Source organism: Hippocampus bargibanti, linkage group LG14 (genome assembly GCF_051943395.1).
Source record: "Hippocampus bargibanti isolate YZ-2025 linkage group LG14, ASM5194339v1, whole genome shotgun sequence".
Taxonomy (NCBI): Eukaryota; Metazoa; Chordata; class Actinopteri; order Syngnathiformes; family Syngnathidae; genus Hippocampus; species Hippocampus bargibanti.
In genome coordinates, this window is record NC_142747.1 from 14,590,665 (window position 1) to 14,617,825 (window position 27,161).

The 27,161-nt window shown below is 39.3% G+C and overlaps 1 protein-coding gene across 2 annotated transcripts in view; it reads left to right on the forward strand.

The window, feature by feature from the left end:
- Positions 1–24,686, forward strand: part of drd2a (dopamine receptor D2a) — a 51,904-nt gene extending 27,218 nt beyond the window's left edge. Inside the window, exons 2-8 of one of the 2 annotated variants that reach the window (XM_089014113.1) lie at positions 5,941–6,251; positions 10,825–10,934; positions 16,273–16,409; positions 17,774–17,982; positions 20,974–21,054; positions 22,297–22,678; positions 23,908–24,686. In XM_089014113.1, coding sequence (XP_088870239.1) covers positions 5,973–6,251; positions 10,825–10,934; positions 16,273–16,409; positions 17,774–17,982; positions 20,974–21,054; positions 22,297–22,678; positions 23,908–24,104 — 1,395 coding nt within the window. In that variant the 5' untranslated portion in view covers positions 5,941–5,972 and the 3' untranslated portion in view covers positions 24,105–24,686. Of the gene's footprint in view, positions 1–5,940; positions 6,252–10,824; positions 10,935–16,272; positions 16,410–17,773; positions 17,983–20,973; positions 21,058–22,296; positions 22,679–23,907 lie in introns of both variants that reach the window. The other variant, XM_089014112.1, reaches the window with a different exon arrangement.
- The last annotated feature ends 2,475 nt before the right edge of the window (positions 24,687–27,161 follow it).

The window sequence follows — 27,161 nt, forward strand, 5'->3', positions numbered from 1 at the left end:
AATGACAATTCAGCGGTGTGGGCTGAACCTCTACACTTGCAACAATAGTGCTAAGAACAGGCGATTCAACTGTGCCTGGAAATAACATGATTGACAGACTAAATTACGCTGTCATGTGACATGTAATTGCTTTGTGGGTCACACGGGAGAATAGCAGGTTGCTCTGAATCGGATCGAATGAATAGAAACATGCTAAGATGGTCAGAGTGGCAGTCTGTCATGTAGGAGGTTTAAAGCTGTCAAGAAATTTGAGGCAGGAATTAAAATGAGAGTTGCTCACACTCAAAAAAATGTGTTTAATTGATGCAATTTAACTCATTCACTGCCAGACGTGCAAAAATGTGGCCACTCCAGTGCCAGGGTTTTTGTCATTGTCACTGAAATTCCAGGGCCTGCGGAATATTGAGTTTTAGGACTACATAAATATTCAATGCAGTGTAAGAAATCTTAGATTCTCTTTATTCATCAGAAAAAAAAAACAGTTAATTCCTAAGTTATATAGATCTGGAGTTATATGAGTTATTGAAATGAGGGTGGTTGTCCAAAACACAATGCAATACATACTTATTAGTTTATATAGTGCTTTAACAAAAGCCGAAGCTGGAACAAAGTGCTAACATGGAAAAAAGGGGAAATGCTGCCCCCTTTTGTGAGGGAAAAACATTGCCAGAGGCCATGGCCTGCGCTTTATCGGCACCCAAACAAGAAAATACAAAACCCGAACAAATTCGGAAATGGTGCTCTATGTCATATTTTCCATTCCTGAATACATTTGTGAATGGCAGTGAACGAGATAACATGCAATATAGTTACCCCCCACCCCCTCTCACGTTCACATCCCAAACAAAGACACAAAAAAATCACTGCAAAGGGAACGAAATATGAGTTTCCATCCAATGGTGGAATTAAAAAGCCTGAAGACTTTCTTCAGTCTGTAGATGGAGCAGAGCATGTACTGACTTCCTGACCCTCAGTCTTCACTCAAATGACTTCAATTTTATTTTCGTGGAGAAAAAAAACATTCCGGTTAAATCATACCCCTGGTTCTTATCCCAAATTCTCTGACTATTAGTCAATCAGTCCATCCAGCATTCAATGGCTTTATCGGAATGAAGACAAGGGATGGTTGATCATTGCAGATGTGGGTGGACCGTTGAACCTCAATAGTTGCTTTAGGCCACAAACAAGTAAATCCTGAATTATCATATCCAAGAATAAAAAAACAGTAGCTATGAAGCCACCAATGTACGTAAACAGTGCAAATAAATAATAATCGGCATCGCAGGGCATCTCGATGCTCTTTCTGCAAACTTTTCCCCTGGAACACATCATTCTTGTTTCAGTCAACTCACTCACTTTGACTTTCTTATTGTTTTTCTGCGGAAATTATTCCCCGTCTCACATTGCACCGGGGCAGCCTCCGCTGGCATTTTCGCTTATTAAATATAGGCTGATTACGCGGTTGGAAAAATGCAGTTGCACATGCTCATTTGCACACACACGCACTCACACACACACACACACACACACACACACACACACACACACACACACACACACACACACACACACACACACACACACACACACACACACACACACACACACGCACACACACACACACACACACACACACACACATACACACGCGCATACAAAGCTTGTTTTTGCAAAGTATGGACATTGCTTTATTATGTAGGCATATTTACATGGCGCAAGTAAGGGAGGATAATGCAATTATCTACCCTCTTCCTGCATTTGCAATCGCTGAGAACTTGAAAAAAAAATGACAGTCGGCCTGTGACATTAGTTGTCCACTCCACTGCCATGGTTTTTGTCATTGTCACTTGAATTCCAGGAAGCACAGAATATTGAGTTTTAGGACTATATAAATATTCAATACAGCGTTTAAAAAAAGAGTTAATTCTTAAAGGACAACCGACAACACTTTTTTGTTTCCTAACTGACATCAGAAAAATGTTGTATAGCATCTAAAATACCCAAATCGCACAGGATGATATATTTAGTCAAATGCAAAAAAAAAAACAATAAAATGACAGTGTCCAAAAACTACTGTGGCCAGTTTCAAAAGGTCCCGCCCCCTTGTTCGTGATGTCACGCCAAGACGTCTTGCCTTGCTCGAGAATCAAAACAATGGCTTCAGATTCAGAGAAAATGCTTTCTTGTTACTCATCCAGTTATGAATATGATTCAAATAGTTCTGAAGCGGAAAGAAAGTTTGCAATCGATTAAAGAATTCTTTCCGGGTCATTTTGAGGCGTCAGGACTGATGTGTAACGCCCAGAACATGCAGAAGATGCCGCCCAAGCTCCGTTGGAAATGGGCTGATTTTTCTGCTGGGAATTTGTGTCAGCGAATATCAAATTGTTGTCTTGGTGCAACACACAACGATGCACCATCATGTTATTTATGTGTTTTCCTTCTAATTTCGCCATAAACATGGATCAACACGAAGTTTTCAGACCAAACAAAGTACCCAAAATACATTGTGTGTCCTTTCTTGGTCAGGGGCGTTCCTTCCGTGACGTGACGTCAGGAATCATCACCAACTCAAAAACAAGACTTCCTGAACATTCAGCGCGAGTCTTAAAACGTAAACCTCATTAGGGTCGCGGGGGGTGCTGGAGCCAATCCCAGCTGTCTTCGGGCATGAGGCGGGGGACACCCTGAATTGAAAACAACAGTCACCCTCACACTCACACCTAGAGACAATTTGGAGTCTTCAATCTGCCTGCCATGCATGTTTTTGGAATGTGGGAGGAAACCGGAGGACCCGGAGAAAACCCACACGGGCCCTAGGAGAACATGCAAACTCCACACAGGGAGGCCGGACCGGGACGCGAACCGGCGACCTCTGCACTGTGAAGCCGGTGTGCTAAACGCTCATATAACACTTCTGGAGATATATGAGCTTGAAATGAGGGGGGTTGTCCAAAATACAATGCAATATATACATATTGGTTTATATAGCGCTTTAACAACAGTTGAAGCTGGAACAAAATGCTGCCCCCTTGTAGAAAAGAATAAACATTGCCAGAGGCCATGACCAGCGCTTTATTGGCACCCAAGCATGAAAAAACAAAACCGACACAAATTCGGGAATGCCGCTCTAAATCGTATTTTCAATTCACGAATAAATTTGTGAATGGCAGTGAATGAGTTAATATCGTTGCATTTATATTTTATATTCACATTCTTTTTTATGCTTTTTGTCTTTTGTTATACAAATAATATTATGAAACTGAGAAACCTTTTATAATTTTGATGCTGTGAATTGAGAAATTCTTCATTGTGAGACATGTCAAAGCCTTCTCCTTTTATCTTATTCAATATAAGTGTAATACGTTATTTTTTGGGAGTAGATGCATTACAGTGAACAAGCTTCATAGAACCTGTTATTGGGCTCATTATTACCAAGCTGGCACATCATATATAGATAGGGAAGTCTTGAACTTCTATGCTATATATCCATTCGGACGTGTAGTTTGCACTTCATAAACTCAGTGCAAGTGTTATACTGAGGTGATGCGTTATTTATTCAAAGAAGTTTAAGATACACTTTTATTTGATGTGTATTTATAAGCTTTCTTGCACACTCCTTTGGTCACGCGGCTTCTTTGTGGGGACACTTGACAGGTAACATTTCTTCTCATGCGCTTGTAGCCTCAGAATGAATGCATTGTCTTTTTTTCCATACATTTTATTGAAGGCCTTTCAATTGATATTGATCAGACAGAGCTTAAACTTTGAATTTCTCAGTGACAGCACAGAATCATTCAAGATTTGGACGCTACGAAGAGAGGAGCGGGTCATAACCACTGCAGCAGTGGACCCACAAACATAAATGAAATATCTTTGTGAAGCTTGAATATGTGACACTCATTTTTTTTTATTCATTTTTAGTGGAGACTATTTACTCTTAGTCATCATTGATTTAATACAGCCATTGTTGTGAGGGGGCAGTTGAAAAATATCCCAGAGCAATGAAATTTCAGTCCATGTCATCGTATTGTGTCAGAATTTTCACCTACTTTGCTTTTGTTGACTTTAATTATTCCATAATATTTTATGAGCTTGGGCCGTTGTCACAACACGGTTTTCCCTTGACCCGTTAGTGATGTTAACATTCTTTTCATGTGTATCGTAACATTTTGCACGCCGTGTTGCTGCAGGTTCGCCTCAAGCTTTTGCAATACCCTACCCAACCACGTCAGGCTTCTGTTGTTGATCCCTGAGGCATCATAATAATCTTATGAAATGAATTGATATCACGACATGGTGTTTATGAAGGACAATGGATTCGTTTGTTTTTGTCTTTGGAACATCACCCTTCATAATTGCAAACTCTGAAAATAATAATAATACATTTCATTTATAAGCGGCTTTCAAAACTCTCAAGGACACTTTCGAGTCACAGGATATTTTTTTCTGCGGGTGATTTCCCAGAATGTGCTTATGGAGTGAAATTGCAACAAGGATGTTATGTGAAATGCTTTTCATGTTTAAAAATACTTTGTACTGTTTATTACTTTATTATAAAAAAAAATCTGATAAAAAGTTAATTCCTAAATTAGATGGGTCTGGAGTTGTATGAGCTTGAAATGAGGGCAGCTGTCCAAAATACATACATATTGGTTTATATTGTGCTTTAACAAGAGCTGAAGCTGGAACAAAGCGCTAACATGGAATAAAGGGAAATGCTGCCTCCTTGTGGAAGGCACTTCCCACAAGACTGTCATCCTGTCACTACACTGTCTGTGTAATCATTCTCACCATTTCCCAGGACCTCACCATCCTTAATTTGAAAAAATATACTTTGTGACAATGTTTTTTTTTTTTTTTTTTTTATTAGTCGTCTTATTGTGTTTCAAGTTGTGAAAAATGGGCCAGGCAACTTTCCAGAGTTGTCTGCCCTGTACGCTAACTTTTTGTCATGAATTTCAGAATTAAAAAGCCTAGCGGGCCGTATGTGGCCAGCGGGCCGTAGTTTGCCCATATCTGGTCTACAGTCATCATTTGTAATTAGGATTGAGTCAAGAAACGTGCAGGCTTCTGCCATCTTTGTCTCCATGTCTAAACATAGATTCAGGTATTTTCACACAAGAGGGAAACTGTGTCTTTGTTTCCCCAAACTGAAGTTGTTGGAAGGTGGGAGTATGGGGGGCTTTGTCATGGGTGATAACAAGACAGGAAGCTGATGCGTCACTCGGAGGTTTCGGGTGCAGTGAGCTCCAGGGAACAAAAACAAAGCAGTTAGTGAATCATTTCAAGCACTCTTCCATAAATTGCAACCTATTTATTTTAATTGAATCACAACCGTCTTGTTATTGCTTCTACGCATGTTCTAGAAAAGCATTGAGATACAGAAACAGAAAATGTTGCACACAAAGAAAACGTGTTATCTATTTTACTGTTTGATTTGATGTGTTTATTGCATTTGATGAACAGAGTAAACCAGCTGACTTGGTGAGGTGCACACTGAACTGTTCACCAGTCAATTGCAGCGCATCAATAGTCAAGCAACTATTCACATCTACACAAATGAACAATTTTTAAGTCTTTAGTGAGCCTTATGTGTATTTTTTTGGTGTGTAAGACGAAACGGAGTACACCCGCATGCACAGAGAGAAAAATGTGCAAACTGCAGTGATCTGAGTTTGGAAACTCAAACTGTGGAGCAACCGTGCACCGTTCACCCCGATTCATATTTTAGAAGACATCAATTTAAAAAGCAAAATACTGCTTTTCTTTTCTTTTAATGTTGTTACCGGGACAACCAATGCTGCCTATATATTTACGGGGGACTGTTGGTAACATGCTCATGTGAGCAGTATTCTAACGTTTATGTTTCTCAGGGAAGACACCCCCCATCCCTCAAAATCCTTCATCTAACTCCCCTTTTCCTTCTTGTGTTTCCAGGGCCGGTTGGTGGCCCGCATCACTTACAGCTAATGGATGTCTTTACCCACTATGCTTACAACGACAGTTTCTATGACAATGGAACTTGGGGCTTCAACGAAACGGATCAAGAGCAGAAGCATGCGTACAACTACTACGCCATGCTGCTCACGCTGCTCATCTTCGTCATCGTCTTCGGCAATGTGCTGGTGTGCATGGCGGTGTCGCGGGAGAAAGCCCTGCAGACCACCACTAACTACTTGATTGTTAGCCTGGCCGTCGCTGACCTTCTGGTGGCCACGCTGGTCATGCCCTGGGTCGTCTACTTGGAGGTATGCCTATGTAATAATTGAAACACAGCTGCCTTCCAGTGGCACCTCACTGTTTTATTTCGAGTGGTGGAGGAGAACAGGAAGTCCTTTTTTAACGTATTTTTTGCACTATTAAGGCGCACCTAAAAGCCTTCTATTTTTTTTCAAAAGCTGACTATATATATATATATATATATATATATATATATATATATATATATATATATATATATATATATATATATATATATATACAGTAAAGTCTCGTTATATCGATATCGGATATATCGATAGTCCCGGTTATATCGATACTATTTCTATGCACGCACGGAGAAAATTACATGCAAACAGGTTCGGATATATCGATAGTCCCGGTTATATCGATATTTTTTCGGACTCCCTTGAATATCGATATAACGAGACTTTACTGTGTATATATATATATATATATATATATATATATATATATATATATATATATATATATATATATATATATATATATATATATATATATATATATGTGTGTCATTCATTGAATGTGTGCCTTATAATGCGGTGCGCATTATCGTCCAGAAAATACGGTAATATAGAAAGACAATGAAAAAGTGTGAGGTCACTCAGTTTGATGTCTCTCAGTAAAGTAAATCATGACGATTAGCACTCCGATCGGAATACAGTGCTAAAATCTCCAGCGGGGGTGCATATTTTTCTGTATGTATGGCGGAAAAGTGTCCCGCAGGAAAATAATTTTAAGAAATTATTCTTTCAAACTGTTTAGTCACAGCCAACAAATATTATTACATAGTGAAACATCATTTCACGAAAATGAAGCATGATCACAGTTTAAATCTCAGGGATTGTGAATTTGCAATTCTCTAAAAGTGTGAGAATTACCATATTTTCTGGTGTATAAGGCGCACCCAAAAGCCTTGATTTTCTTCAAAAGATTACCCTGAGCCTTATATGCAGGTGTGTCTTATATGTGAAGTAATATTGAGCCGCAACACGTCTCACAACTACTGTCAGCAGCCACCGACTCCATTTCCCCCTGTAGAAGAAGTAGTTCATAACCCCAGCCCTACTGTATTGGATTATAATGTGGTGTGCCTTATACAGTATGTATTTGGAAAACTTTTATATGTTCATATATTTTATTTGGAGAACTTTTTTCATTCATTGAATGTACGCCTTATACTCTGGTGCGTCTTACATATGGAAAAAAGTTTGGAAATACACCACTCCTTGGAGGTGCGCCTTATACTCCGTTGTGCCTTATACACCGGAAAATACGGTACGTTCTTGGTCAAAGCTCTGTCATGTGTTGTTTTTTTAACATGTATTGTGCTAACAAACACAGTACAAGGACGAGGCTCACAACCTCCTCCCCTGTGACTGTAAACTGTTCGTTGGTTATGCTGCTGCCTTATTAGACACTATCAAAGGGCTGTGGGGTCATGCTGTGAAAGAAGCACGATGGCAACAGTGAATCAAATTAGATAAACAAGAATTGTTGCAGATTTGATTTCTAACTATGCACTAATGAAGTCTCAAGTGAGTGGATGTCATTGTTTTGACGAAGACAAAAACGATGATGCTTATTCAGAAGTAAACATCCAAATAGAAATTAAGAACAAATACCGTATTTTCCCGTGTATAAGGTGCAGCGAAGTGAAAAGTGCACCCCCAATGAATGGTGTATTTTACAGTATTCAACATATAAGGCCCACCGGACTATAAGCCGCATCTTCATTGAATAAAAAAAAAAAAAATCTAATTATAATAATGTATATAAATATATATGTTTTCCAAATGTAATGCACACCACATTATAAGGTGCTACAGTAGACGCTGGGTTACCCACGACTTCTTCTACAGGGGGAAATGGAGTCGTTGTCTGACAGTAGTTGCGAGACCTTTTGTGGCTCAGTATTACTTCACAAATACTTGCGTATAAGGTGTACGGTCATCTTTTGAAGAAAATTAAGGTTTTTGAGTGCACCTTACGCACTGGAAAATACGGTAGATGTTGCGATAAAGCGTACTTGATCCAATACGTTGAAACCATGTTAAATTATAATTCAAAGGCTCTAATTCAGAGCAGGTCAGTGTCGATATTTCTTTCAAGAAATGATGAAAACATAAAAAATAGCCCGTCCCCAAAAACATCTTGCTCACAAGAGATGCCTCATTTCAAATTAACTAATTGTAGACATCGCTCTGTGCCTTTAGATTTGAAAAAAAAAGTTTTGCTCTAACCATCCAATTAGAAGAGAAAATATATTTTGGGCCAGCTAGTTGGCTAACTTGAAATAAGAAACTAAATAAATACATAGCAAATACATATTACATGGAAATGTACAACTGAATCATAATTCCCTGAGCAGATTAGATTGACATGACATATTTTAGGACCGTTTAATGTGTATACACACACACACACACACACACACACACACACACACACACACACACACACACACACACACACACACACACACACACACACACACACACACACACATTTCCATTTTCCTTTCACTTTAATTTCAACTGGCATCCGAAATGACTCCCTTCGGCTCCCTAACCTCTCTGACTGCATTTTTCAATTTCTCATCACAAACACCCTAGCCAATATGATGCCGGAATGCTGACACAATTATAACTGGAAAGTCTTGTGAAAGCACATTTGCCCGCTCCAATTTTAGTGTGTCGAAACCAAAACTGCTACGGCCCCGTCGGCAAACGCACATTTGTTTGGGTGTCGCTGTCAAAAAGGGACAAAGAAAGCGGTTTCCTGTTGTGGCATAAGATAGTCCTGGTGGCATAAGATAGTCCTGCCAGTATCGATGCGATCCGACTTGTGTTTGTCCTCTAAATGAAGTCCACGGAGTTGGAGATGAAGAAGCGATCGCTGGGATAGGAAAGATAAGTAGTCTGTCAAGAAACGGATTCGGTTCCAAAGGGTGAAAAATGCACATGGGGACAAATGGTGGGGGGTTGACACTTGAAGTCGGGCCGATCATTAGGATGTCTAATCTTTGTGTAATCACCATCAATGAGCGCAAAAAAAGGTTTGGTGCTTCATTTTTGGATGACAAGGCCGCGGGGGCAAAGATTAATGGACCCCCTGATGCTTATATCCGCTACCCTTTTCAGAGCTATGCCTCGCGTCAGGCAAGACGTGTGGCTTGTCATGTTATGTTCATAATGGGGTGCTTGTAGTAACCCGAACCTTATTAATGCCTTTAATTGAAAGCCGCGGGCGGGCTACACGCTAAAGTAAAAACACTTGTAAACAAAGGGAACGAACCAAGGTATTGGCATATTTTTTTTTTGTTTTTTTTATGGGGGGGAGAGGGATTTTTTTTTAGATAGCAGCACTTTTTATCACAGCTTGAACTTTATGATAGATAAACATTTTATTGACACACTGTAAAACTTAGTGGCAATGCCCATACGTATTTTCCCTTGGATTTAGGCCCTGTTTTTTTCTGTCAAATTCAGAGGCTATAAATCATCAAACGCTTTGTTTTGCATGCATTCAGAAAGTTTCCTCTTACTCTTTTTTATGTCGTCATGAGGTGCCAACACAGTGGCATACACCAGTTCTTCTCAAGTAGTGGAACAGACAATGTGCATTCATGTGTCCACTCCATTTTCACTCAAATTCCAGGATGCACAGAATATTGAATTTTAGGATTACATCAACATTCAATGCAGCGTAAGAAACTTTTAAACTCTCTTCCTTCATAAGAAGAAAATAGTTAATTCTTAAATTATATGGGTCTGGAGTTATCAGAGCTTGAAATGAGGTTGGCTGTCCAAAATGCAATGCAATTCATGCATATTGGTTCATAGAGCGCTTTAACAGCTGAAGCTGGAACGAAGCACTAACATGGAAAAAACGAAATGCTGCCCCCTAGTGGAAGGGAAAACCATTGTCAGAGGTCTGAGCAGGAGCAGCGCCCCGCAAGAAAAGCTAAAACCCGAACAAATTCGGGAATGGCACTCTACGTCATCGATGAAAAGGTTTTGAAACCTTTTCATCGATGGACCACTCATGTACGACTGAGAACTTACACAGACACTCTACGTCATATTTTCAATTCCCCAATAAATTTGGGAATAGCAGTGAATGGATTAATAAGGATCAAATGTTATGCTGACCTGTACTTATACTAAATGTATAGATAAATCATTCACAGGCTTCTGAATTGGAGGTTTCCGTTCATTTTCGTTGCCATGCAGCTTCTGTTGTCAGTATATCACATCTTTCATTTTTCTGTGCTCAATCTCAGCATGGTGCATGTTTGAAGTCTGGACAAGGGAAGATGCGTTGACAAAAAGAGTTGAAAAGACAGGCATATAAAAAAGATGGAAGAACCCTACAAGAATAAGAAAAGAGAAATATCATTTACAAGCATTAAATTGCCCTTGCTCGCTAGTATCTGATGTGTAAATCTCTCAAAATGATGTTTTTTTTCCCACATACAATTTCTGCTGAGTTTTTTTCCTGAGTGCATTTGCTTTAGTTTTACTGATAGTAGAACTAAGCTTCCACTTAGTGTTTTTCTCTTTTTTTTTCTTGCAGGTCGTCAGGGACTGGCACTTTAGCAAGATCCATTGTGACATCTTTGTCACTTTAGATGTGATGATGTGCACAGCCAGCATCCTCAATCTGTGTGCCATCAGCATTGATCGGTGAGTTGGGTAATGATCACATAGCTTTCCTTCCTGGCAACTTTGCATGAGGTCGTGCAACATTTCTCAGTTTATAATAATCAACAGTAGCCAAAATGGAACTGTATAGTGCCACTTAGCAGTTTTTTTGACAACGATACTAGTGCAGCGTGTTCTACCGGAAACAAATTCCTTGTGTGTCCTACATACTTGGCAATAAAGATGATTCTGATTCTGATTCTGATAATAATAATAATAATAATAATAATAATAATAATAATAATAATAATAATAATAATAATAATAATAATAATAATAAAAAAAAAACTGTCTAGCTCTATCTCTTGTTTTTATCTATAATTGTATTTTACTTATTGTATTCTATTTATAATTGTATTTTATTTATTATTGTATCTATGGTTGTTTTTCTGTGGGTGCGCGCACCAGCGTTCACTCAACCCGGATGTAACATGAATATATAGAAAGCCAGCTAACTAATAGAAGATTTATGCCCATTATCGCCAATCGCGATCAATACTGAATCAAGATTTTGAACTAAATGAATTCTGAACATGTACCAAATTATAAAGGGCATTTAAAGTTAGTACTGAAACTTAATTTAATTCTTCAATAAAGTGAGAAGGTTTATTAACATCAGTATTCCTAGCTGCAACCAACAGGAAACAATTAATAAGACAAGATATGAATTACTAAAATGAGTCTCATTGGGAAAGGTGTGCGCTCTACCGTAGCCTTTCTAGTTTATGACTGTGGCTGGAATGATGTTTTTTTTACATGTTAACTTTTTACCAGGGGAAGAAAAGCAGAGTGTTAATTAGAAGTAGTTGCTTTTTTAGAGGCCGACTGCAACCTTTGCTATGGTCAGACAAACAACTAATTACTTGTGTAGGGGGTTATTGAAGGAGAGATAAAGCTAGAGAGTTTACTATCTGAATGATATCATGTATGTACAGACGCTCCACACCTTACGAATGAAATACGTTCTGAGCGGTCGTTCGTAAAGTGAATTTGTTCGTAAGTTGCTTCAGTGCTATATTTTGTATGGAATATATGTTTAAGTGAAACACTGAACGGGGACGTATAAAACCCAGACAGTCGTAAAATAAATTCACACCTACTGTAGTACGACGACATACATCCTTGGGTCTTCAGTAAGCCATTACTGAAGCTGCTGGCACATAATTACTGAATTACGTGCCAGCAGCCATTACTTTTTGTTATGCATCCTTTTTTATCCTCCTGGAGCGTCAACTGGGAAGAGGGATTTCCTTTCTGCCCACGTACTCGACGCAGCCAATCGTAAATAAACTCGGCAGATTGGGGCCTGAATTCTTTGGCAACACTTCAGCATAGCTGGACAATTGGTCAGCCTTCGCGCCTGTCGCGTAACCACCCAGTCCTTGAAACCTATGCGCGTGCATGTGCGTGAAGCACAGTACGCAGCCAATCGCAAGCAAGTGCTTTAGGCACGCAATACAATATCTAACTTATAGCATCTCTGTCCGAACATCTTTCGACATACCCTCAAAAATGTTCCTATGTACCCATTGTTCGTAACTCAAATGTTCGTAACTTGAGGAGCGTCTGTATATGTTTGGGGGCAAGATGGTGGTGAACTGGTTAACCCTTCTGTCAGTGCTGAGATTGATTGAACACTAAATTGTCCCTAGGTGTGAGCGTGAGTGTGAAAGGTTGTTCGTCCCTGTATGCCCCTGTAATTGGTTGGCAAACATTTCTGGGTGTTCCCCGCCTTCTACCCGAAGACGGCTGGGATGGGCTCCTTGTAAGGATAAGTGGCACTCAGAGTGGATATATGGATGGATGGATATATACAATGTATGTATCAAGAGGGAGAGAGAAAATATTGATTTTACATGTCCCGCTTGGCTGCACCGAACAAAACAAATGCTCACACTTCTCATTGATAGGATTCAGTTAGGAAACATGGACTATGTCTCTCATTTTTCCAGAGATATACAAATCACATCACCCCGTCTAATCGCCTGATACATCGCCATTTTTGTTTGAAATGGTTGTCTGTAGATATTCCACAGCGGCACCACAATTTGCATTTAGATGTTATTTATAAGACTTTGGGTGTACTTGCTGATCCTTGGGGCGGTTTCCAGATCTCCCTTCTTCTTGCTTGAGAACTTCCAAGTGTCCATCTAAACGATAATTATTTTCCAAGCGCCTCAGATCAAATGTGTCATTCACTTGAACCGCTGGATGTAGCGTCCTATTTTCTGCATGAAAGGATAGTTTGTTTCTTACCCATGTGCATACATTATCATGTTGTTGTTTATAAAATTGGTTCTGCTGAGCGAGGTGGAAAATGTGTTTTGCTCAGCTAACAGTGTACTTTTTAACTTGGAATTTGTGCAGATTGGATTTGAATACCACCAGAGCCTCTTGACAGATGATACAAACACCCTTTGCATTGAACATAAAAATGTCCACTGCAAATTAAATGCTCTGGATTCTGAATCATTTTTCTCCACTCACCTGGCAGGTTTTTGCCCTCAATTGAATGGGGGCAAGTTGAAATTTTATTTATGGAGTGGTTCAGACTGCAGAAGGGTGGAATCCATTTTATGTATGGTTGGATTGGATGGGATTGGATTAGCCTTTATTAATCTCGCAGTGAATAAATTTACATTTCACAGCAGCAAAGTGATGAAAGTAAGAAGAAAGGAAAGGAATAAGTAGAAAAACAAAATACAGGACCTGCTGTAAAGGCAGCCACTCTCACTGTGCCATCTTGATGTCAAAAGAACAAAAAAACAAGTAACAAAATAATATGACAACACAAAACACAGTAATTCAGTTTTATACACTTCCTGCACCCTCTTTGTTTTATGAAACAGTTCTAGATGAAAGAGGAGCAAAACCTCCTTTTCACCAGTGAATCAGGGACGTCATGGTGAAATGTGCACGTCTGCTACAAGCTAAATGTTGAAAGCAAACACAAAGCTGTAGAATCCATTGACGAAAAAAAAATGTCTCACATTTCCTGTCTCACATAAATCCGCTTCAATTCCAAGCCGCGACAGTTCCACATATGCATCGGTGCTCTGCCCTGACGCTCCCTTCTTCTCATCGCGGGCTCCTCAAGCCATGCATCCATCCAGCCGCAGACTGTCCAAGAGCACTGACCTTTCTGCTAAACTAAGCAGGATTGTGAAAATGCTGCCCATTACAGGCGCGGCAAAGGCACAATCGCCCCAGAGCTGTCCAGTGATGACAGTCAAATGGTATTGATATTCTTTCCAAATCAAAAACAGTGCTGGCATATTCGTGCTGCCGAAAAGGCGCAACCACTTGTACAGTATGTATTAGATTATAAATACTTAAAATAGAAAATGCATACTGCGACTCTGATATTGTTTGAGAGACCGGACCAAATGGGAAGGTGGGCCATGTGCAGCCCATGGGCCATAGTTTGGGAACGTCCGCGATAAAAACTAAAATAAAAACAGTCAGTCTCTTTGACTTTTTGTCAGCAAAATCAATGACCATTATTTTTTCCTGAACAGGAAGATTCCCCTTGGGACTAATTTGTACTCAACCCAATTCAGTTTCATTCATTGACCACTTTCAGAGCAACCATACTTTTGTATACATCAAGTAAAAAATCTGACACGAAATAAAAGGAAAAAAAAAAAAAAAAAAAAAAAACGGAAAAACTATAACAAGCTAAAAAGCAAATGGATGCCTCCGAGTTAATTAAATCAGGATGCTTTGTAGTGTATTGTATCATGGGTATTGGGTTCATGGCACATCATGGCCAACACGCCCCCAAATTTTGACTGCTGAGTGTACTTTGCAGCTGTTCTCCCGCTGATTGCACACATTGCAAAATATTAATGCTACTTTGCCCAAACAATATTGCAGCAGAGCAAACATAGTCAGAAAAGCGACTCTTTCACACCTCTTTTGAAACTGCATTTGCTCGCATTGCAATTGCTAGCCATGCTCACCAGCATTTGCTAGCATTGCAATTTGCTGACTAATCAAAGCACATTGATTCATTGATCTAAACTGTCTACTCGTATCTCCTCCACGCCATTGACAATGCCGGGAGACACGGCACACCTCAAATAAAGAGCAGGCATGTCTACCTGCGGGCTTGTAGGGCCATTGTCCTGCCTGTTTTTCATCTCTCACGGCTGCAACACAGCTGATTCAGATGATTACCTCATCAGCCAGCTGTAAAGCAGCCTGAGGACGATCCTGTGTATTTGAATCAAGGCGTGTTTCTCATGGGAGGGATTGAAAATCGGCCCTGGAGGACCGAAGTTTGAGACCCACGACAAAAACAGTATGAAATGCAAGACTAAATTATCATGCTTAACTCATTCAATGCCATTCCCGAATTTATTCAGGAATTTAAAAGCATGACGTGGAGCACCATTCCCAAATTTGTTCTGTTTTTTTTTTTTATTTCTTGCATGGGGTGCGTTTGGATCTTCGGTCAGCCCTTTGGCAATGTTTTTTCCTTCCACGAGGGGGAAGCATTTTCCTTTTGTGCAGCCGCCCCCATTTTCAATGCAGATAACTCTACAATCAAGTAAGCTCAAAATAAATGTTTTTTTTTTTTCTGATGAAGGAAGATAGTCTACGGTTTCTTACGCTGGATTGAATGTTTATCTAGTCGTAAAACTCAATATACTGCAGCATTAGTGAAAATGATAAAAACCCTCGCTCTAAAGTGCTCACATATTCGTTTTTACAAATAATTGTTTTTGACTTCAAGATGGCGCCGCGAGAGTGGCTGCCTTTACAACAACTCCTGTATTTCTATTTTGCTGTTGGGAAATGTAAATTTCTCCAATGTGAGACAAATAAAGGCTAATCTAATCTAATCTAAGATTTGCATATCACCTGGCAATGAATGAGTTAAATATGAAACAAAAAAAGTCACACAGGCTCTGTAATTTTCTGAATTATTTTTTACTTACTGTTTTCATTCACTTCCATTCGCCGACCCCATCCTATAGAACGCTCTACCAAAACACATCAGCAACTGTACTGACCCCCAATCCATAAAATCATCGCTTACAACTCACCAGTTCCGCATGCTTTGAAGAGTTTTTGATCTATTTTATCAATCTCTGTTATGTTATTCTTCTTCAAACTGGGTTTTTTGGAATCATGTATAATTATCTTCAAAATGGTCTTTGAGTACCATGAAAAGGGATTTAAAAATTAAATGTACCATATTTTCCACACCATAAGGCACCTAAAAGCCTTAGTAGTAGTAGTAGTAGTAGTAGTTATATTATGATGATGATGATGATTATTATTGAAACAAAATTGCTTTTCCCCTCTGTCTCAGTTACACAGCAGTTGCAATGCCGATGCTGTACAACACCCGCTACAGTTCTAGAAGAAGGGTGACTATCATGATATCTGTGGTGTGGGTCCTTTCTTTTGCCATATCCTGTCCTCTCCTTTTTGGACTGAATAATACAGGTAAGAGATAGCACATGCTATTCTTACACACAATTGATTAAAACAAAAAAGAAACACACGAAAAAAAAAAAAAAAGTGACCTTTGACATGCGCCACCGTCCGGTTTCATACTTTATAAAGTCAAGGATTGAAACGAAAAAAAGTTCAGGTTAACTAACTTTGCTTATGACGTTGAGTTTGACTACAGTAGAGATCACACACTTTGACTCAGAGGTGTTTGGCACAATAATGACTAACTTGTTTGCAGCCCCAAGATGATGACAATAAAAAGGATTGTCTTGTTCTGAGCGATGGGAAAGAAGCCAAACACACAGAATTGCGTAAATAACCCCCAGTTGAGGCGATGTGACATTTTGTGATGTATTTTCAAGAAATTGAACATAACATGTAATCACTCAGTTGTTTCCACAAATGCAATTTCAAGGAATGTCATGCTAATAAGAATAAGATTGAAAATAACAATGAGAAAACCTTTATTTGTCTCACAATGGAGATATTCGCAATCTGCAGCAGCAACCTTGGAGAGGAGAAAGTAGAAAAAGACCTCAGTTTTCTTAGGAGGAAGATCGAGTTTTGTCCTTGACTGATCAGGGCGTCCGTTTTGGTAGACCAGTCCAGTTTATTGTTGAGAAGAATACCCAAGTACTTGGAGGTCACCCTCTCCATCCCCGCACCTTGAATGGCAGTGACGGATCGTGGAGTTCATCGATAGGCCTGCAAAAAGTGTCGTGTGATTTACTACAAGTCCACCAGAGGGTATCATTATCCAGAAAATAACTGACGACATTTATTAATGATGTCCATTTTTTCTCGAAAAGTCCGTCTTGAAAATGGCTTTAACAGTAAACCTCCAACCAAATCCATTTCTTCTCCTCCTTCAACCATTGTGGGTTGACAAAACTGCTATTAAATTAACACTACACACATTATATTTGCTTAAGCACCTCGCTACGATACATTGTGCTCGCTCTAGCCAGTATGCCCTTATCACTCGCGGCTAGTGAAACTATGATTTGCGAAAACTTTGCCAGCGCCTTCGAGCCGGCGATGGGTTGCAAACTCGAACTGTGATTGGTTAAAGCAACTCTTTCATCGCCATTGATTTTCATCCTCCAGAGCCTGCAGAAATGATTGTGAAGGCGTCCATGTAGATCTCTGACACTGGTAACAAATGATGGCTGAAATGTGATGTGTTAAATGTTTAAATATGAAAGCACACATCTGGAAGCAACAGGGGAAAAGTAGTGAAATGAAGCTAAGACAATTTAGAATTATTTACAAAGAAAGTCATCACAAGAGGTGAAACACATTTTTTTTTACATTTTCTTCATGCACCTTTGTTTCATCTCCTTTTGTTCTCACAGCCACTCGGAAAGCATCGCTGTGTGTGATCGCCAACCCGGCCTTTGTGGTGTACTCCTCCATCGTGTCCTTTTATGTCCCGTTCATTATCACGCTGCTGGTTTATGTGCAAATCTACGTGGTTCTGAGGAAGCGCAGGAAGCGTGTGAACACCAAACCCAAGCAGCGACAGGTTCAGGCCGCTGTACCCGGCGTGGCCACGTCACTCAAGGTGAGTTTTTGTCAGCGTGTATAAAAAATACAAGAGTAAGTTTCAAGTAAGTAGCAAGTTTCGGGAAAAGAAGAAAAAATACATTTCTAGAAACCCAATCCAAATCTTGGGCTCTTCATATTTCAGGATCAGAATTAGAATAGTCCTTGTCGGCCAAGTATGTAGAACACAAAATGAATTAATCCTGGTAGTAGAAGCAATGGAACATCAGAACCAAACATCAGCAGCTTGGAATTGAAGCGGATTTATGTAGGACAGATGATGTGAGACAATCTGTTTTCCTCAGTGGATGCTACAGTTTCGTGCTTGCTTTGAAAACTTAGCTTGTAGCAGACGTGCACTTTCCACCTTAACGTCTCTGATCCACTGGTGAAAAGGAGGCTTTCCTCCTCTCATCTAGAACTGCTTCATGTAATAATGTTTTTGTCTTGTATTTAAACATCACAGAGTACATGGGGAAAGTCTTTCAGATTGCACAACTGTCCATGTTTTTATGTTCCTGTTGTGATTATTTTGCTTTGTGTTGACGATGATGTGAAGCACTTTGTTTGAGCTGCAGCGCACTATAAGGCGCACCTAAAAGCATTAACATTTCTCAAAATCCGACAGTGCGCTTTATAATCCGATGCACTTTACATATGGATCAACATTCTGATTTCTTGGATGTAGTATTTGAAATGTTCTTTAAAGCGCTTTACAATAGCTGCAACAGTTATGAAAACATGATATAAATAAAGCTGCAATGCATTGTATTGTATTCTTTCAGCACCGCTCCATCTAGTCACGAGAGGTTCTAGTGACTAGATAACTAGTAACTAGAGTCCCTAACATAACCTCGGCAACTATTTTAGGGTCCCTTCTATTCCCCTACATCTGAAAAAAAAACATTAAAATAGGTTGTTTCTTGAAGGTGTGCTCAAAACTCCAAAGTGCCGCAGAGTGTGGAATATACGTTATGCATTTTCACACACTTGGCAATTCTTCTCACCTTTTTGCTGTGTGAAGATAAGCAATATGTAAAATAAATGGAACTGCGACCCAAAAATCTTTGACTGCCTACAAAGTTGGCATTTCGGACCACGATAACCCTACTTGGAGCTTGAAAGAGGCATTATTGAATGGCAATTACAATTTGTGATCCCCGATGGGAGGGGGACAACAACAACAAGCCAACGGGAGTACGTCTGTTCTTTGGGGTTGAAAGCCTTGTGAGCATTCAAGGGAGTGAAGAGGAAAAGCAATCTGCTCTGGATGCACAGCTGATGTCATTTGGCAGAACTCAGATTGTTTTTAAAGAATGAAACAGATGTCATCATTGCTTAGTGATGATGATGAATCCATCTGGTGTAATCAAATAACACATATTTGTGTCTGTAATATAATTTTATTAACCTGCCGTGCATGTTTTTTGAAATGTGTGAGGAAACCAGAGTACCCGGAGAAAACCTGCGCAGGCACGGGGGAGAATATGCAAACTCCACACATGAAGGCTGGAATTGAATCCTGGACTGGAATGTAAAATTGTTATTGTTATGAAACCGCGTTAGACGGAGGACACTGATTCGCTGTGACGACCCCTGAAGGGAACAGTTGAAAGGAAAAGAAGACGATGAAAGTGAACCATTGATAAACTTCTAGTGGATATTCACTGTCATCTGACCCCCTAAAAAACCCACAGCACACACAGAGTTAAACCTTTAATACTTGCTGTAACTGAGGTCTGTACCTGATCCAATTTGCAGCATAACTTCAAGGTACGTTAACCCATTCACTTACTTCCATTCACAAATTTATTCGGGAATTGAAAATATGACGGAGAGCGCCATTGCCAGATTTGTTGGTTTTTTTTCTTCTTTGGGTGCCGATAAAGCGCTGGCCATGGCCTTTGGCAATGTTTTCTCCCTTCCACAAAGGAGCAGCATTTCCCTTTTCTCCATGTTAGCGCTTTGTTCCAGCTTCAGCTGTTGTTAAAGCAGTATTTCAACCAATATGTATGCATCACATTGTATTTTGGACAGCCACCCTCATTTCAAGCTCATATAACCCCAGACCCTTAAAAAAAATTCTAATGAAAGAAGAGAGTCTAAGGTTTCTTACGCTGCATTGAATGTTTATGTAGTCCTAAAACTCAATATTCTGTGGGTTCTGGAATTCGAGTGACAATGACAAAAACCCTGGTACTAAAATGGACACATTTTTGTTGTCTTCCGGTTTCCTCCCACATTCCAAAAACAACTGATTGAACACTCTGAATTGGATTGGATTTGCCTTTATTTGTCTCGCAATTGTCCCTGCGTGTGCGTGTGTTGCACAAATGGTTGTTTGTCTGTGTGTGCCCTGCAATTGGCTGGCAACCAATTCAGTGTGTCCCCCGCCTAGTGCTCGAAGACGGCTGGGATAGGCTCCAGCACCCCACCGCGACCCTAATGAGGATAAAGCGGTCTTGAAAATGGATGGATGCATATTGTCCAACACTTTCTGAAATGGGAGGCTTTAAATCCCTGCATTAATTTGGTTGCCAAAATATGTCCCATATTATGATCTTTAGCTCCTAATGGCATATTTGTATTTCTGGTGTTCAATTCAAACATACTATGGCAGAACACGAAGTATATTTATGTTTGTGTGTGTGTGGATGTGTTTGTTTGTCTAATGACACATAGAAGAGGTTTTGTTGCTATATAATCCAATCATCTGTGAAATCATGACATGGTCGCGTCTATACTAACGAACTGATAATGGTTATGATGAAGAAATAATGAAAGTGGAGTAGACTAATCACATTTCAGTACAGCTACTGGCTGGCTGACTGCATTTGTCACTGTCGTGAAATCACCTGGCTGTCTATTTTATGATGCTGTCAAGTTAATGGCCAGATTGACAGCCCATTTTTTTGTCACTGGTGAGCTGACATTGTAACCGTCCGTTGCTTGCTTGACACTTTTTTTTTTTTTTTTTTTTTTTTTTTTGGGGGGGGGGGTGAAATTGCAGGCGTGCACTCATCCAGAAGATGTGAGGCTGTGTACGGTGATTGTCAAGTCAAATGGGAGTTTCCCTGTCAACAAGAAGAAGGTGGTACGTTGTCATTATTCTCTTCTTCTTTTTCTTGAGTGTGATGGAAAATGAAAGTGATGGACTCACGCAGAGATTAAGCAAAATGTCACCTTGTGATGTGACATTCCATCCACCATGTTGGACTACAGACAGGCATCATAATTCATTAGTCAGTTGTGTAGAACAGATTTAGTGCGTTTTAAATTTAATGCACGGTAAGGCGTGAAGTATTTCCAATGGAGGGATAATGTTACGCTGTCTTTTTGTTAAATGCTGCCAGGATGCCATTTAATTGAAATATCACCTCTGTCGTTAAAATGGGGATGTTGGTGTTTTTTTTAATTGTATGACGTGTGAGAATGTATTATAGTCATTAGCACATCTGTCTCAGATTTCTGAAGTCTTCAATAACGTTCACTTTGATACAATATTCAAGGATGATTGAGTACCTGAAGTAATCTATCATAGGTACAGGGAGAAAACAACGCACAGAGTCAAAACCAGTATTCAGACCCCAAACATCGCATCTGTGAGGCAGTAATGCTCACCGTTGTACCACCGTGATATTATTTTCATTGTCCTTCTATCTATGGTGAATATCAATGCCAAATAATCCATTTTATAAACCTCTCATTCTCAAATTAAACCAAGATTATGTGTAAATATATGCATGTATGCAGATATGTGCGGGATATGTGGTTGCGGTTCACACTGGATGACGGTGTAAATGTGGGTGTGAATAAACATTTGTCTCTGTATGTGGTCATGTGACTGTCCAGCGACCATTTCAGGTGAAGTCTGCCTTTTCCCAAAAGTCTGAAAAGTGTTCCATTAACACGTCATGCATATTTTTAGAATATGAGAGGAAACAGGAGGACCCAGAGAAGACCCACTCAGGCACGGGGAGAACTTTCAAACTCTAAACAGCGATGTTGAGCTTAGAAGCGAACCATGCACATATGCATTGTGAGGCAGACGTGCTACTAGTCGACCAAAATGATTTTGAATGACTGTTTTGAGAATAACCAGTGAAGTATGATTGCTTTAAACCAGCAAAAGAAACAGTTTTTGAAGCAGCTAATGGCTCCACTGTTTTCTGGGTTTGCAGAAAGATTAGTTCTAGGAACTGATTGGGAGATTTGTGTTCCTCGAAAGATGGAACAAAAAGCAATTCATTAGCTCTTTCAGACATTAATGCTTGGATGAGCTTGAAACTATAATGATGCATCTGCATCTTTTGGTGCTTTTGACGCTTCTCAGATATTTATGAAAGACAGTGCTACCAAGGGTGAGGATGTCGAACTGGAAGAGCTCAACAGCGGAAGCAGCAGCCATAAACAGAAGCCGCAATGCAAGCTCGGCGACACTCCAGCCACAAGCCACCAACGACTGATGCCAACGAAGGCCAATGCTACCCCCACTTCCTCGCCCCCGACCCCCCCAAATGAAAGCCAGAGAGCGGATGAGAATGGCGACCCCAGCAAGGAAGCCCCGGGAGATCCGATGCAAATGGGGACTAAAGTTTTCCAGACGCAAACCCTTCCGAACGGCAAGACGCAGTCATCTTTGAAAAGCATGAGCAAGAGGAAGATTTCTCAGCAAAAGGAGAAGAAGGCCACGCAGATGTTAGCCATTGTTCTCGGTAAGTTAGCTCTCAGGAGTTTCCCTTGCAATTCGATATTCAGCGATGCATGCGTTTTCCATTTTGAATACAGTATTCAGATTTCAGATTGTTTTTTTTTCAGTTTTTGTTTGATCGTATGGAATTTAGGAAAATATAACATTCCTAGTCACATCAGTTTTGTATTTTTCATGTTTGTTGCTGTTCTAGAGATTGTTACTCTTGTCTTGTTTACTTACTGTAAACGTGCTTGTTTAAAAGTTTAACAGTAAACATGACAACTTCACTACTCTATTGAACAACCATGGTTCAACTTCGAAGTTTCAATGTTATGGATGGCAGACAACTTACTTTTTTCCCACCAATTGTTTGTTTTATTTTGATGGTTGTGAACAGTTTTATTCTTTTAACTCATTCACTGACATTCTCGAAATTATTCGGGAATGGAAAAGCATGACGTGGAGCCCCAATCCCGAAACATGACAACTTTACTAATCTATTGATAAACCTTCGTTCAAATTCGAAGTTTCAAAGTTATGGATGGCATACAATTTTACCCCCAATTGTTTGTTTTATTTAGATGGATGGGAACAGTTTTTTCCTATTAAGTCACTGCCATTCCCGAATTTGTTCGGGTTTTGTTTTTCCTGCCAATAAAGCGCTGGTCAGACCTCACAATTTTTTTCCCTTCCACGAGGGGGAAGCATTTGCCTTGTGTCCATGTTAGCGCTTTGTTACAGCTTCAGCTGTTGTTAAAGCGCTATATAAATCAATATGGAGGTATTGTATTTTATACAGCCGCCCCATTTCAAGCTCAAATAACTCCAGACCCATATAATTTAGGAATTAACTATTGTTTTCTGATGAAAGGAGAGAGTCTAAGGTTTCTTACACTGAATTGAATGTTTATGAAGTCCTAAAACTCAATATTTTGTGGGTCCTGGAATTCCAGTGACAATGACAAAAACTCTGGCACTGGAGTGCATATATTTTTGCACATAGTCTGGCAGTGAATGAGTTAAAGAAAAATTGGGTACTTGAACATCAGCTTCAATGTATGCTGAGCAGAATAATTTACTGAACCGTGACGGCCTTCAGTTGCTTCTGAATAATTATTTGTTAAAAAAACATGGAAAGGCTTCAAACAACTGAGGCAATGACGAAGGAATGAAATAATTGAACATGTCCTTGAACCTGGAACAAGCTAACGCTTTTGCCATTTATTAATCTGTCGTTTTATCTCTCTTCAGGTGTATTCATCATCTGCTGGCTACCATTTTTCATTACACACATCTTAAACACACACTGCACAAAATGTAAAGTTCCCGCCGAGATGTACAATGCTTTCACATGGCTGGGCTATGTCAATAGCGCCGTGAATCCCATCATCTACACCACTTTTAACATTGAGTTCCGAAAGGCATTCATGAAGATTTTGCACTGTTGAAACGCAGCGAGGCTTTTTCGACTGAAGGATGAACACAAGTCTGTCGACAGGCAAATACCAAATCTTGGAAAGGAGATTGCACCGCAGGGGCTAAATGAAATGTACTTTTCAAAGTCAGGGAGATAAGTTACAGAAGCTCGGAACTACTGATGTAGCTACTGAGGAGTAGACAAATATTTGAACTGGCAAATATGTCTAGATATACTGTACTTGCGAGTACGTTCAAACCATCTTGTATGCTGACTGCTACAAATGTAGCATTTTACCATCATGCAATGAGGTATTGACTTCCACCTCCAAAAGTAGAACAACGCTATTTTTTTAGCATTTTGCCTACAAGTACGTTCGAACCTATTTGCGAGTATGTTTTTTTTCTCTCCGAAACTGAATGTAAAACAAAAAAAAATGTCTGTAGCAATGGCTTCTTCGTAAAATACAAATGTACTTTGTTCTCTCAAAAAGAAATCATTGTGCTTGTCACCGTCTACTGTAAACACTGCACACAAAAACTGCTATTTATTATGTGTATTTCTTGTTTATACAAGTGTGTGTGGTGTGTGTGTGTGTGTATATATATATATATATATATATATATATATATATATATATATATATATATATATATATATAGAATGTGTGCGTGTGTGTGTGTGTGTGTGTGTGTGTGTGTGTGTGTGTGTGTGTGTGTGTGTGTAAAGTAAAAATAGTGTTCTTTTCAGTGTTCAATCAGATATTTGAGCTCTATATTCTGAAAACCTACGTAGAATGTGTTTCCATGGCAAAATACTCTTTACGGTACTTGCTGTACTGTGCCCCTCTGTCCATCCATCCATTTTCTAATCCGCTCATCCTCCCAGCGGGGCCAATACCCATACGATTGCAATTTCATAAATTGGAATGTCATATTTGCTCATTTATCATTGTTCTAATTTGCTGTGAATATGTTTTACTGACCACATTTATTGTGTTTATATTATATGCCTGCGAACTGAAATGTGATGCATGCTCCACAGTTTCTCGACTCGGTTTCCAATGACATATATATATATGTGATCTCAAAAAGACAAAATGGTGTCCAATAAATGATGAGACACAGTTCAGTGCCATCTGATGAACAGTATTAATATTTGTGAATATGGTAATATCCACAACTGTCCTATCCAGCAGTGCAGTATTTGCTTTCACTTATGCCCTCAGCATCCAATTCATGACTTGACATCCCTATTGGGAGGAAAAGAGTGGACCCATTCACTAATTTATTCAGGAATTGAAAATATGACGTTGGGCACCATTCCCGAATTTGTTCGGGTTTTGTTTTTGGTGCTGGCCATGGCCCCAGGTAATGTTTTTTTCTTTTCCACAACGAGGCGGCATTTCCTTTTTTCATGTTAGCGCTTTGTTTCAGCTTCAGCTGTTGTTAAAGCGCTATATAAAATATAAAGCGCTATATAAAATATAAAAAATATGAATTGCATTGTATTTTGGACAGCCACGCTCATTTCAAGCTCATATAACTGCAGACCCATATAATTTAGGAATTAACTATTTTTTAGTGATGAAAGAAGAGAGTTTAAAGTTTCTTACGCTGAATTGATTGTTTTATTAGTCCTAAAACTCAATATTCTGTGGGTCCTGAAATTCGAGTGAAAATGACAAAAACCCTGGCACTGGAGTGGACACATTTTTGCACATCGTCTGGCAGTGAATGAGTTAATTACCTCTTAAATGTTCAAGTCAACTATGTCACCTTCCAAATGTCTCGACCACGAAAACTGCAGTGCATACAACGCATACAATTATCAGACACTTCTTTGGTACAACTACACACTTTGCATTGGTGGAACGCCACTAATTGCACTGTTGCCTTATAAAATAGACGGTTGGTAACAGAAAATCATTAAGTTACTGAATAAATAACCACATAATAGATAATACATATGAACTAAATACATTTGTGAATGAATACTTTATTTGGTCATTTGACCAGCAGTCTCCCCATTCATGAGTTCATCTTGAGATTGAGGATTTGTTGTGACTGTTGTGTAAATATGCTCATTGTATCCAAAACTATTTCTTCTCTCTAATGTAAGGTCAATACAATGTGACATCACTTTGAAAGAGTATGCCATTAATAAAGTTTATTCCCCAAGCAGTTGATTACTTGCAATAATGCACCCCATTCATTCGTAAGTGTCGAATATCTTACTGTGGTGGGGTGTGATTGGCTCTTGGATGTCAAAGCTTAATTCCTACCTTCCCCCTTGAGGTCAAACAAATTCAGCAGAGAATGTGCTGTGTCAATTCCATTTCATTCCTTGAGGCACCGAACGACTGATGTGATGTTCTTCGCAACTCAGTTTATCGGATTTACAGTATCTCAAAGGACTTTTGGGTTCTGGTTGACCACTTGGCGAATATAAGCGGAGGAAAGTGGTTATGGTCCAACTGGGAAGGAAAATGAAAAAACATTTGAATAAATGCATGAAATATGTTACACACTTGTGTGCATGAACCTAACGTGATCCGTGTTTGCGTTACGGTATTTCTACATTAAAATTTCAGCAGAAATCAATGCGCAGGACCCACTTGAATCACATCTGACAAATATTTATTTCACTCCTTCTGTTGTCTTAATAACCATCTTCTAAAATTAATGAGCACAACAGGCGATTAATGTTTTCAGGTCTTGTTTCATGAATGATTTAGAGCCTGTTTGCGTAAAATTCCAATCGTGTTTTAAATCATTACAAAGGAAAGATTTGGAATTAGTAGTGTGAAAGTTTAGAAATGAGGCACTTTTGTCGGGTAATCAGTCATGCGTGCATAAATTACAAACCTTTAGGAGCTTTTGAAAGCATGTTTTATTTATGTGTTTATTTATTTGCTTTTATATTTTTTGTTCGTTGGCCTTAATCCTCTTCCATAACTACAGAAGAAGATTAGGGACTACAATGAAGAAAAAAAATAAAAATGCTCATATACCATTAGAAAATTATCTGACAAAAATGTTGAGGGATACATTTGTGGCAACGTATTGTCATGATCTGGATGGCGACC